Consider the following 13,096-nt stretch of genomic DNA (forward strand, 5'->3'; position numbering starts at 1 on the left):
ATGACTTGAGCCCAGGAGGTTGAGGCTGTACCACTGCACTCCAGCCCGGGTGACAGAGTGAGACCCTGTCTCAAAAACAAACTAACAACAAAAAGAACTTTGGTTTTGATTACTCCATTCTATTAATCTGATTTTCCATTCAGATCCCTTTTTTCTTCAAATTTTGTAGAAAAGTTTAAAAAATGGTACTATGAATACCCTTATTCATCCATTTAGATTAAACAATTATTAACATTTTGTCACATTGCATTATTTGGTTTTCCTTCTATCTTTTCATTCCCCTAAACATTCTGAAGGTAAGATACAAGCATCATGACATTTCACCCCTAAATATACCAGTCTGTGTGCTTTTTGAAAAGCAGAAGGGACAACCTAACGTGAATATTTTCAGTTTCACTGGAAATCAGATTAAAAATGCAAGAGGTTTTTTTTTGCTCCTTTTAACCATTCAAAAAATACTACAGCATATTTATAACATGAATTAGTACCGCATATGGTGAGAAAATATTGTGAAATGTCTGATTTATCTACATCTTTAATACTAATAAAGTAAGAAGGCACATCTGTAGCACGTATTTCTATGTGCTGAGCACCATACTAGACACATGACCTCTTTTAATCTTTAAAATAATTCTTCAGGTTAGGTATGTTTGTTATTCCCACTTTGCAGACTAGTAAACTAGTGAGTCTGACTCCAGAGCCTTACTTCTTTCCACAGCACCATGTAAAACAAATATCAATAGTCTCTATCAATTAACCTAAATTTATTTGGGGAAAATAACGTGCCCCAACTGGTGTATAATTTGTAAAAGACACAGAATCCTTGCAATGAACCTTTTTGCTCCTTGTCACCTATTTCCTAAAATTAATGCTATGTCTTTAATTCTTCTGATAGAAGTTGAATGGGGAAATTAAAAAGTATTGATGAGTCAGATGTGACTGATTGCATTTAATGATTTTATTTGTGACAGCATTAGTATCCTAAATAAGAGAAATGTGAAAATATATTTCCACCCTGATGGTTAATAAGTGTGAAGATTGATAATCAATAATAATTAGTAACCATGAAATGTTTCAATAATACCGATGAATTAATCCATATGAAATGAAAGAGAGCTATATGACATAAAGCAAGTGTTGAGCAAGCAGAGCTCTTCAAACAAGTACAAATTTACTTAGCAATAAAGTTCAGTAGTAAATGAAATGCAATTATGGCACTGGAGAAAAACCTCACACAGTTTTGGATGAACCAGGTTTGGAAGGACAATATACTCACACTCTTTCATACACCCTCTCATTGCACGCACATACACAGAAGCACGTGAATTTGTGAGCAAAAACACTCCCTGACCTTTCTACCCACAACACACATGTGCAGTACCCAGGTTAGAGCTGTTCCATCCACACCCAATGCCTGACTCTATAGCCTGGAACTCCTGCCTTCTTCCCATGCCATTCGTACTTGTGCCCTTACCCTCCTTCGGCCTTCCTACCCCCTGCCTAGGTCTCCCTAAATACCTTCAGAATACGGGGAATCCGAAGAGGTCTTCAGGTCTGCAGACTGTACTACCTTCATGCCAGGATATGGAGAAGGGGCAGAAATGGGAAAACAATGAGGGATTCAAACCAGGTTGTGAGAGTCTGATTACTCAGAGGATAGGAACTGGGAATTCCCACAGCCAGCTCTCTGCTCAATCCAGAATACCTGTAAGGCAGAGGTCTTGACAGACTGTAGGCCTCCAGTTAGAATCTGAATCATATTTTCAACACAGGGCACATGAGACAGTTGGTCATGATCATCAAAGACCAGCTGTGATGAGAGAAAGGGTTTCTGCCTTGGGGCCTGTAAAAAAAAGGGTCAGGAAAGGTCGAGGGGCTAGATGTCAGTATACATTCCTCAGCATCTGGCCCTGGACTGCCTGCCACCTCCACATATGCCACCCACCACCTCACTTGAAGGATGTTGGCCACAAAAGAGGTTATCTGCTCTTCCAAGATAGAAATGAGGCTCTGACAAATCATGTAGTCGACCAGGCGGGCAAACTTTCCCAGCTGCAGCCACCAGGCCTCTGCTTGCTTCAGCTTCTGCTCCAGTTGTTTGCGCTGTACCCTCTGAAGGTATATGGAGCCTTGGCCTGCCCTGATCCTGTCGCAGTTTTGCACTCGCTCCTGCAGGCCCTGTTGCATGTGGTATGTGTCCTCATGAACCTGTAAGCATAGAGTGGAAACTCACCAGAGATAGGGTGATGGAGAGCAAACCAGCCACCCACTAGTCCGTGCAAACTCTCAGGTCCTGGAGTCTGGGACCTAGAACCTAGATATACACATGGAGGGCTCCTTTTTAGCAGAGTTTACCCCCACCCCACCTGACCCCCTCAATTTTTAAGTGACCAGAGAAGATATGAAATAGAGAACACATATTGAGAGGTCACAATGTGCTAATACAGTAGGCCAGGCCTGTCTACTGAAAACCCCCAGGGTGAAACTCAAATAGAAAATTTGTGTATATGTAAATGTAAGCGTTCACAATGCATAGAAGAGACAAAAAAAAAAAAAAAAAGACGGGCTGAATAAAGTTAAATAATAATTTCAGGATATGGACTCTGGGTAATAATTAGGCCAGGTGATGTGGCCTGCTGAGTAGAATGATATTGCTTTATGTTACAATAGAAGCTGTTTCTGGGCACTGATACAGACTTTCTATTAGAGGAGAGGGAATGTGGAATAAGAGCCTGGGAGTCTTTTTGTGGGTTCTTTCAGATCTGGGAGGTTCCCCAGCCTATAAAGGCTGCTGACAATTGCCAACGCTCTGGGCTTTCACTGTTGAGGAACAGAGAAGAGGTACCAGAAAGCTATGCTTGGCCAGATGGATCCTTTGTCTTCCATGCTCTCCTGTCCCTTTTGATGCTCCCTAGAGCTTGTGATTAGAACTGATTGGTGTCTGTGAATTGTACTTCTGGTATCCATGAGCTCAAGCCCCAATCTTCTCAGACCCAAGAGTAAGACAGTTAAGTCCTAAGCATGGGACATCAAATACATACATGCCCTATGCGTATGATGATTTTGTATATGAGACTAAGTGAAGTGTTCTTTTCCATGTTCTAACAATACTCCCCAATACCCAGTGCTTCCCACTTCATAACCCTTAGTCTAGTGTACCATGATTTTGTTATTTATATAACTCATCGACTACACTGTAAGCTCCTTTAGGAGGCGATCTTATTACACCTTATTTCATTTCTCTATTGCTTAACACAGGGCCTGGCATGGGGTAGTTCCACAGTAAATGCTTGTAAAAAGAATGTATAATCTCACATTGAAAGAGCCTACTGAGTGCTATTAGGATAAAACCATACCAATGACAACAATAATAATTGCTAATACCATAGAACATAATCAGTATACATTTTTAAAGCACCAATACTAGGGGTGATAACGTACAAATTATAAGAAAAAAATGTTCAGGATGGGCACAGTGGCTCATGCTTGTAATCCCAGCACTTTGGAAGGCCAAGGAGGGTGGATCACTTAAGTTCAGAAGTTTGAGACCAGCCTGGGCAACATGGTGAAACCTGATCTCTGCAAAAAATACAAAAAATTAGCCGGGCGTGGTGGTATCAACTGCTGCAGTCCCAGCTACTCGAGAAGCTGAGGTGGGAAGATCACCTGAGCCCGGGAAGTCGAGGCTGCAATGATCCCTGATCATGCCACTGCACTCCAGCATGGGCAACAGAGTGAGATTCTGTCTCAAAAATAATAAAAATCCTGGAATTCTATGCCTAGTCAGAGTATCATTGAAGTTTGAGGATAAATAAAAACACTTTTTAGATATACAAAGACTCAGAAAATTTTCCATCCACAGATTCTCCCTTAAAAAAAATAAGGAATAGTATTAATATATTCCGGGCAGAGGAAAATGAATCCAAGAGGATAAAGTATTCTACAAAAGATTTGGTGGGTAAAGAAATCTGTGAGATACATTGTTAATTTTAAATAGTGCTATGGCCTGTGTGTTTGTGTCCCTCCAAAATTCATATTTTGAAATCTGAACCCATAAGGTGATGGTATTATGAGGTGGAGTCTTTGGGGAGGTGATTAGGTCATGAGGTCTCCAGTCTCAGGAATAGGATTAGTGCCCTTAAAAAAAAAAAAGGTCCCAGATCATACAGTATTTGTCTTTCTTCGTCTGGCTTATTTCACTTAGCATAATGTCCCCAGGTTCATATGTGTTGTCATTAATGGCATTATTTCCTTCTTTTTGTGATTGAATAATATTTTATTGTATATATGTATTAACATCACAATTTATTTAACCATCCATCCATCAATGGACACATCGATGTTTCTATATCTTGGCTATTGTGAATAATCCTGCAATTAAAAATGGGGGTATAGATATCTCCTTGAGATACTGATTTCATTTCCTTTGGGCATATACACAGAAGTGGGATTGCTGGATCATATGATAGTTCTATTCAAAGGGTTCAAACTTTTAGTTGTAAGATGAACAAGTTCTGGGAATCTAATGTACCGCCTGTGTGGTAATGGATGTGTTAATTAATTTGATTGTGGTAATCATTACACAATGTATACATCTATCAAGTCATCACATTTTACACCTTGAATATATTCAATTTTTATTTGTTAATTTTATTTTTAAAAGGCCCCAGAGAGCTGGCTAGTCCCTTCTGCAGCAAGAAGGTGCCACCTATGAGGACTGAGCCCTTGCCAGACTCTGAATCTGTCATCACCTTGATGTTGGACTTCCCAGCTTCCAAGAATAAATGTTTGTTGTTTGAAAGCCACCGAGATTATGGTATTTTGTTATAGAGGCCTGAGTGGACTAAGGCAAATGAGTAGGTTATAAAACAAGAATGTTCATAACAATCTTGAAGTAAATTCCAGGAGATGTCAATATAAGAGTAATGGGAGGAAGAGGGAAGGGAAAGAAAAGTACGATAATGCCAAGGTTCTTATTCCTCTTGGGAACGACATGGATAAAAATTCATACTTGTCATTCATTCACTCAACAAATACTCACTGAGCACCTACTAAATGGCATACCCTACAGTAAGCACTAGAGATATATTAGTGAATGAATACTTAAGTCCTTGCCCCTCCAGGAGGAGGGAGACAGCAAACATAATAAATACATAATTTATGGTGTACATAAAAATTAGTATTGGCGGGGTGAGGTGGCTCACACTTGTAATCCCAGCACTTTGGGAGGCTGAGGTGGGTGGATCACATGAGATCAGGGGTTTGAGACCAGCCTGGCCCATGTGGCGAAACCCTATGTCTACTAAAAATACAAAAACTAGCCGGGTGTGGTGGCGGGCACCTGTAATCCTAGCTACTCGGGAGGCTGAGGCAGGAGAATTGCTTGAACCCTGGAGGCAGAGGTTGCAGTGAGTCAAGATCATGCCACTGCACTCCAGCCTAGGTGACAAGAATGAAACTCCGTCTCAAAAAAAACAAAACACACACACAAACAGAGTGATTAGAGTACTATGACAAAACAAAAGAGAGTGAAAACATGTATTTTAAAATGATTTTAAAATATTATTTTAAAATACATGTTACAAAAACTGAAAGAACAGCAAGCAGAAATGAACAAATCTATAGTTGTAGGTAGGAAGGGATATTTAACATATATCTCTCAGAAATTGAAAGACAAAGGAGGTTAAAAAATCACTGTGTCTTGACTGGGTGTGGTGGCTCATGCCTATAATCCCAGCACTTTGGGAGGTCAAGGTGGCAGGATCACTTGAGCTTGGAGTTTGAGACCAGCCTGGGCAACATGGTAAAACCCTGCCTCTACAAAAGAAATACAAAAATTAGCCAGGTATGGTGGCCCATGTCTGTGGTCCCAGTTACCCAGCAGGCTGAGGTGAGAAGATGGCTTGAGCCCAAGGGGGTGGAGGTTGCAGTAAGCCAAAATCATGTCACTGCACTCCAGCCTGGGTGACAGAGTGAGACCCTGACTCAAAAAAAAAAAAAAAAAAAAAAAAATTGTGTCTATAGAATATTTGAATACAACAATGAATGAGCTTGGCCTAACACATATTCTTTTAGGTTGGGTTTCCTAGAAGCAGACCCTGAGACAGGGATTTGGAGAAATGTGATTTATTAAAGGAATGATCTTCAGGGAAACAAGAGCCTCTAAGGGAGTAAACAAAGCAGAAAAGAGAAGGGGAAAGTACCCAGCAAGATCTCAGCTAAATTCTATTTTTAATCTGATCTGGAGTGGGGAAGGAGGCTTTGGAATGTTCTAGTCATATTGTAGAGTTGTCACGCCTTGAAGCAAGTAAGGAAAAAAAAGGCTGAGGAACTGTTCCATATGAGAGAGACTAAAGAGAAGTAAGCACTGAATTCAATACGTAATTCTGGTTTGGATCCTGAAGAACGAAAAAATATAGTAATAAAGGACATTATTAGAATAATTGCCAAACTTTGAATAAAGATTGGAGATTAGATAACAGAGTTGTATCAAAGTGAAATTTCCTAATCTTTGATCATTGTACTATAGTTATAAAAGAAAATGTCCTCGTTCACAGAAAAAACATACTGACATATATAGGAGTTGCTATGATTTGAATGATTTGAATGTGTCTCCCAAAAGTTAATGTGTTGGAAACTTAATTGCCATGGTAACAGTTTTAAGAGATGGGGTCTTTAAGAGGTAATTAGCCAAGAGGGCTCAACCCACATGAAAGGGTCAATGTTTTGATCATGGGAGTGGGTTAGTTATCATGGGAATGGATTACTGATAAAAAGGATGAGTTTGGCCTGATTTCCCCTCTCCTCTCTCTGTCTCATATTCATGTCTCATCACTATGTGATACCCTCCACCATGGGATGAGACTCTTGCCAGATGCTCTTGGACTTCCCAGCCTCCAGAACCATGAACCAAATAAACTTTTATTCTTTATAAATTACCCAGTCTTTGGTATTCTATTATAGCAACAGAAAACAAACTAAGACAGGGTAAGGGAGCTGATACCTGCAATTTACTCTCAAATGATTTAGAAAATAATGTGTACATGTTTAGACAAAAAGAAAGAGCATAAACGATAAAGCAAATGGGAAAAATAATCTATATAAAGGATATGTGAGAGTTTATCTTACTATCCTTACAATTCTAATAAGTTTGAAATTGTGTCAAAATACAAAATCACAGAAGGAAGGAAGGAAGGAAGGAAAGAAGGTAAAAAGGGAGGAAGGGAGGAAAGAAGGGAGGGAGGGAGAAAGGAAAGGAAAGGAAAGGAAAAAGGAAAGGAAAGGATGGAGAGGAGAGACAGAGGGAGGGAAAAGAAAAAAATAAGTGTTGGTAAGAATGAAAGGCAACTGAGGCCAGGTGCAGTGGCTCACACCTGTAATCCTAGCACTTTGGGAAGCCAAGGCAGGTGGATCACTTGAGATCAGGAGTTCAAGACCAGTATGGGTGAGATGGTGAAACCCTGTCTCCACTAAAAATATAAAAATTAGCTGGGCATTGTGGCTCACACCTGTAATCCCAGCTACTTGGGAGGCTGATGCAGAAGAATCACTTGAACACGGGAGGTGGAGGTTGCAGTGAGCTGAGATCACACCACTGCACTCCAGCCTGGGAGACACAGCCAGACTCACACCTGTAATCCCAGCACTTTGAGAGGTCAAGGCAGGCGGATCATGAGGTCAGGAGATCAAGGCCACCCTGGCTAACATGGTGAAACCCCGTCTCTACTAAAAATACAAAAAAAATTAGCTGGGCGTGGTGGCGGGCACCTGTAGTCCCAGCTACTCAGGAGGCTGAGGCAGGAGAATGGTGTGAATCTGGGAGGCAGAGCTTGAAGTGAGCCAAGATCGCACCACTGCACTACAGCCTGGGCGACAGAGTGAGACCCTGTCTCAAAAAAAAAAAAAGAAGAAAGAAAGAAAGAAAGAAAGAAAGAAAGAAAGAAAGAAAGAAAGAAAGAAAGAAAGAAAGAAAGAAAGAAAGAAAGAAAGAAAGAAAGGAAAGAAAGAAAGAAAGAAAGAAAGAAAGAAAGGCAGGCAGCTGGAAATCAACATCATTGATGGAAATGTAAACTGGTACAACCACTCTGGAAAACTGTTTGGCAGTGTAAAACATACATATATTCTATTCTAGCAACTCCACTCCTGGAATATATATCCCCAAAAAATAAATGCTTATGTTCACCAAAAGGCATGCATGTACAAGAATGTTCATAGCAGTATTATTCATAATAGCAAAAAACTGGAACCAACCCAAATGTCCACAATAGGAGAATGAGTATATAAATTGTGGTCATTCATACAGTGAAATACTACATAGCTATACAAAAAGTGTGAACCACTGATACCTACAACATTATGGATAAATCTCACAAACATAATGTTGACTGAAAAAAAGTCAGGCAAAAAGGAGCACACACTGTCCAATTCTAGTTATATGAAATTCAAAATGAGACAAAATTAACCTGTGGTGACACAGGTCAAAGTACTGGTTACCTCTGCGGGGTTATCAATGAAAAAGGTACCAGGGAGCTTGCTGGGGTGCTGGAAATGTTCTCTATCATGATCCAGGTATACAAATATATAGCAATACAAATACAAATGCAAAAAATTCAACAACTGTACAGTTAAAATTTGTCTACTGTATATGAATTATACCTTCATATAAAAAATTGACTGCTGGATTTCAAAAATTTATAACTATTTTTGTAACATTAAAGGTAGGATTGAGGAACTGAGAGGTAGAGAAAGGCTGTGGAGCAGCTCACCCCCCATCTCCTGCCTCATTCAGATTGGTACAAGGGCAGGTCCAGCATTTATTGCCTGAAGGCTAAAGGCCGCTGTCTCCTTTTCACTCCTGCACCTTGGCTTTAGGATCCTGACATTGCTGATGCCTTTAGCCCCTTTCCTCTAAACCTCCTGAAGACAGACTATGAATTTCCTTTTTAGCCACACTTCTAAAACATCCAAAGAAGATATCACTGAAGAGTCCAATCAATACAAACTTGTAAAATACACAGAGGTTCTGTTAAATCCAAGGTTTGAAACTCTGTGGAGCTGTTATTGAACGTCTTTGTGCGAAGACGTTCAATAATATCCCTAGGTTCCTGGGATACATCAATGAATGAAACAAAGATCTCTACCCTTGTGAAGGTTACAATCTATCATGAGACATTAGTAAAAATAGTAAGCAAATTATATAGTATTTTTAAAGGTAAGAAGGAAGACAGAAAAAGGAAAACAGAGTAGGATAAGGAGGATAGGTAATTCTTAGAAGGGGAAGGAATTTGACTATTCAAAATTTTGTGAAAATGTTTTATTATAGGTATTTTTAAACATTTAAGATTTCATCCAAGAGCAATCAACAGAAGTTATTGCTTCCTCCTAGGAATAGAAATTCCTTGCAGTCGGCCGGGTGCAGTGGCTCACACCTGTAATCCCAGCACTTTGGGAGGCCAAGGTGAGCAGATCACAAGGTCAGGAGATGGGGACCATCCTGGCTAACACGGTGAAACCCCGTCTCTACTAAAAATACAAAAAAATTAGCCAGGTGTGGTGTCGGGTGCCTGTAGTCCCAGCTACTTGGGAGGCTGAGGCAGGAGAATGATGTGAACCCAGGAGGCGGAGCTTGCAGTGAGCCAAGATCGTGCCACTGCACTCCAGCCTGGGCGACAGAGCAAGACTCCATCTCAAAAAAAAAAAAAAAAAAAGAAAGAAATTCCTTGCAGTTGAGGCCATTTTTGGACTTCAGAGTTCTGTCCTTTGTGATTAACCTGCTCTGATGGAGTTTAGAGCAACAGGTAGAACCCAAAACCTGGCTCAAGCCAGGCAAGGTATACCTCCTTCACATTAATTAGTTATTTTCACGAAACCTGGGTGGGCCTCCTCTCTCAGAACTGGGCTATCTATACATGGTAATTAGCCATAGTCCTGTGTGAATATCCAGCCCCACCTAACAACAAACCATGATAACAGGCCATGGCAAGAGGCAAGTATACAGGAGGGCCTCCTAGAATTCTAGGCAGGGGGTGTGCATTGCAGATGCAACATACACATAATTAGGAAGGATTCCATCATTGCATCCTTCCACTAACCACAGTGGCCTTCCAAAAGTTTAAGATAGGTTCAAAGATAAGCTCAGCAGCATAAAAGACCAGGATTCCTGTTCTCAAATTCCCTAATTCCCAAAGGTCGGCATAAACAACAGACAAAATAAACATTGATATATTCCTTCTCCTCCCTGCTCCTAGGTCAAGATCAACCCTCAGGGAAAGGTCGAGTCCAAGCCTCTGCACACCTGTTATTGATTCGTCCATCCGAGAGTAGAAACTGCTGTTGCTGGGCAGGAAAATGGCTCTGATTCAACTGCAGAGTCCAGGTCTCACAGTGGATTCCAGGAGAAACTTAACGAAAGGAGGCTGAAACTCTGGGGAGCTCAACTTGGAGAAAAGGTCTACAATAAACTAGAGCCTCTTACCAGTCGAAGAATGGATGTGCAGAGGTTCAGGCAACGATGGAGCAGTCGTAGAGCCTTATGCTTCTCCTTGGCTAGAGCTTTCTGCAGGTCCAGCAGCTCATAGCACCGATCCAGTTCCTGGGGTAGCCAGGATACAGAGTGTAGCTCCTGCAGAAGCCTAGAATCAAGGACTAAGCTGGTCAGAGCTGGCATCCCAATCCTTCCTTAGATACCTTTGACCTCTTCTCAGCCTAACTTACCTCAGAGTGCACAAATAGTTACAGAGCTTGTAACATTACCAACAGTGACCAATAGTGACAGCTCCCTCTCAGAGTTCTCTGAAAGAGTATAAGCCCAGAAAGCTGCTTTCTCAGCTATACAAGCTGAGAAAAGGCTTGGGGTATGTGCAAGTGCTTATACCTAGTGATCTCTCTGCTAGAAGAGAGGGTCAAATAAGTACCAAGATCTGACTCAGAAGGAGAGACAGCAGAGGCTTCTTCCTTGGAATAGAGAAAACTAAGGGTCCTAAAAGTCTAGGTGGACAGGTAAATTTTAGGATCAAATGTAATGAAACTGGAACTTCTCTATGGGCTGCCCATCCCTGAGGAAGCTCAATCCTGTTATCCATACCTCCCAAGCCCCAGAGAACGCTACATCTGTAAACATCCTTGAAAAAGATAAAAGACTCCTAATAATCAGACAGGATGGTCACAATGGGCATCACTTATTCAGTGTCTACTGAGAGATACTGAATGTGGCACTTCGTATTCACAGTCTCGTTTAATTCTCATTACAGAATTAAATGTAGAAATCTTTACCTGAGTTTTAAGATCAGGAAACTGAGGCTCAAATACTAAAGTCCCTTGCTAGTACTCAAGGTCTAAATAAGATTTGTCCAGCCTCCCAAGCCCTTATGCTCTTAATTACACCATGATGATTAGGCTGGACTGGAGGATGAAACCCCCTAGAGCAGAAGTTGCAAACTGGGTTAAATTCAGTGGAAAAGTTTTTCAAAATGAGTCACTAAGAGTTGGCTAGCATACAGTATTTTAATAAAAATTTGAAGGCCTGGTGTGGTGGCTCATGCCTGTAATCCCAGCACTTTGGGAGGTCGAGGCAGGTGGATCACCTGAGGTCAGGAGTTCAAGACTAGTCTGGCCAACGTGGCAAAACCCTGCCTCTATTAAAAATAAAAAAAATTAGCCAGGCGTGGTGGTGCATGCCTGTAATCCCAGCTACTCGGGAGGCTGAGGTGGGAGAATTGCTGGAACCCAGGAGACAGAGGTTGCAGTGAGCCGAAATCATGCCATTGCACTCCAGCCTGGGTGACAAGAGCGAAACTCTGTTTAAAAAAAAAAAAAAAATTGAGTTAAAATTTGGTTGAAATTTGAGTTAAAAATGAGAAATTTTGGGCCGGGCGCGGTGGCTCAAGCCTGTAATCCCAGCACTTTGGGAGGCCAAGACGGGCGGACCACGAGGTCAGGAGATTGAGACCATCCTGGCGAACATGGTGAAACCCCGTCTCTACTAAAAAATACAAAAAACTAGCCGGGCGAGGTGGTGGGCGCCTGTAGTCCCAGCTACTCAGGAGGCTGAGGCAGGAGAATGGCGTAAACCTGGGAGGCGGAGCTTGCAGTGAGCTGAGATCGGGCCACTGCATTCCAGCCTGGGCAACAGAGCGAGACTCCGTCTCAAAAAAAAAAAAAAAAAGGTGAGAAATTTCACAACAAAATGTGGACTTCTAGGAAATCCTGAAATTTAAGGTGGTTGATCACACTGGACCTATATTCCCAAATGGCAACAATTAGTTGGAACTGAGTCGTGACTATCCTCTTTAGATGCAGCCTCCAGATTGCACTTCCCATGCTCCCTAATGTCTTCCACCTAAACCACTGCATTCCTTCAATACTTCCTGCTTAGGCCCTTTAGGCATCTGAATTTGCAACTCTTATCACAGAATATACCTAAGAGTAGCTGAGGAGTCACGTAGGGAAAGCAAGGAAATATTGAAAATAGGAATAACCAACATTTTCCAAAAAAAAAAAAGTATCCAAGTAATATCTTGGAAAGAACAGAGAGTTTGGATTCAAACAACTGAATTAGACCCCCAGATCTGACATTACACATAATTACGTGAGAGCAAGTGGTTTAAGATATATAATTACCTGGAGAATATTGCATATATTCTCCATAGAGAATATATTCTATTCATGAAATAGAATATAATCTTTTCAGAATATATATTCAGAATATATATTCAAACAAAAAACTGGTTATTTAACAGTATGTAAGATATGATCACATTTTGTATACGTGATAGAAAAGAGACTAGAAAGATACGCAACGAAATGTTCATAGTGGTTGGAAGGATTAAAGTTTTTCTTTGTGCTTTATTGTATCTGTCAGATTTTCTACAACAAACATACTATTACCTTTAGTAAAACTAATTTTTAAAAACTCAATGAAGTTGTGTTTTTAATACCTCACCTACTAATATGGAGTAGCCCAGCTCCAAAGTGGGGCACAGCCAAGAGCAGATGATTCTCTAGGAAATTCCGGAGTCGATGCAGCCCCTGCAATCTCACATTCTTCTTCCAACTAGAAATTAGAGGTCAGTGATAATATACTGTTGCTGTCATCCAT

General features: G+C 40.9%; 1 protein-coding gene across 3 annotated transcripts in view; it reads right to left on the reverse strand.

Moving 5' to 3' along the window:
• Positions 1-13,096, reverse strand: part of DNHD1 (dynein heavy chain domain 1) — a 74,800-nt gene that overhangs the window by 50,068 nt on the left and 11,636 nt on the right. For 2 of the 3 annotated variants that reach the window (XM_074014483.1, XM_074014485.1), the window contains exons 7-11: positions 12,941-13,051; positions 10,475-10,631; positions 1,954-2,208; positions 1,706-1,843; positions 937-1,570 (exon numbers count right to left, since the gene is read on the reverse strand). In XM_074014483.1, coding sequence (XP_073870584.1) covers positions 1,511-1,570; positions 1,706-1,843; positions 1,954-2,208; positions 10,475-10,631; positions 12,941-13,051 — 721 coding nt within the window. In that variant the 3' untranslated portion in view covers positions 937-1,510. Of the gene's footprint in view, positions 1-936; positions 1,571-1,705; positions 1,844-1,953; positions 2,209-10,474; positions 10,632-12,940; positions 13,052-13,096 lie in introns of those variants that run through there. The other variant, XM_074014486.1, reaches the window with a different exon arrangement.

Source organism: Macaca fascicularis, chromosome 14 (assembly GCF_037993035.2).
Source record: "Macaca fascicularis isolate 582-1 chromosome 14, T2T-MFA8v1.1".
NCBI classification, from domain to species: domain Eukaryota; kingdom Metazoa; phylum Chordata; class Mammalia; order Primates; family Cercopithecidae; genus Macaca; species Macaca fascicularis.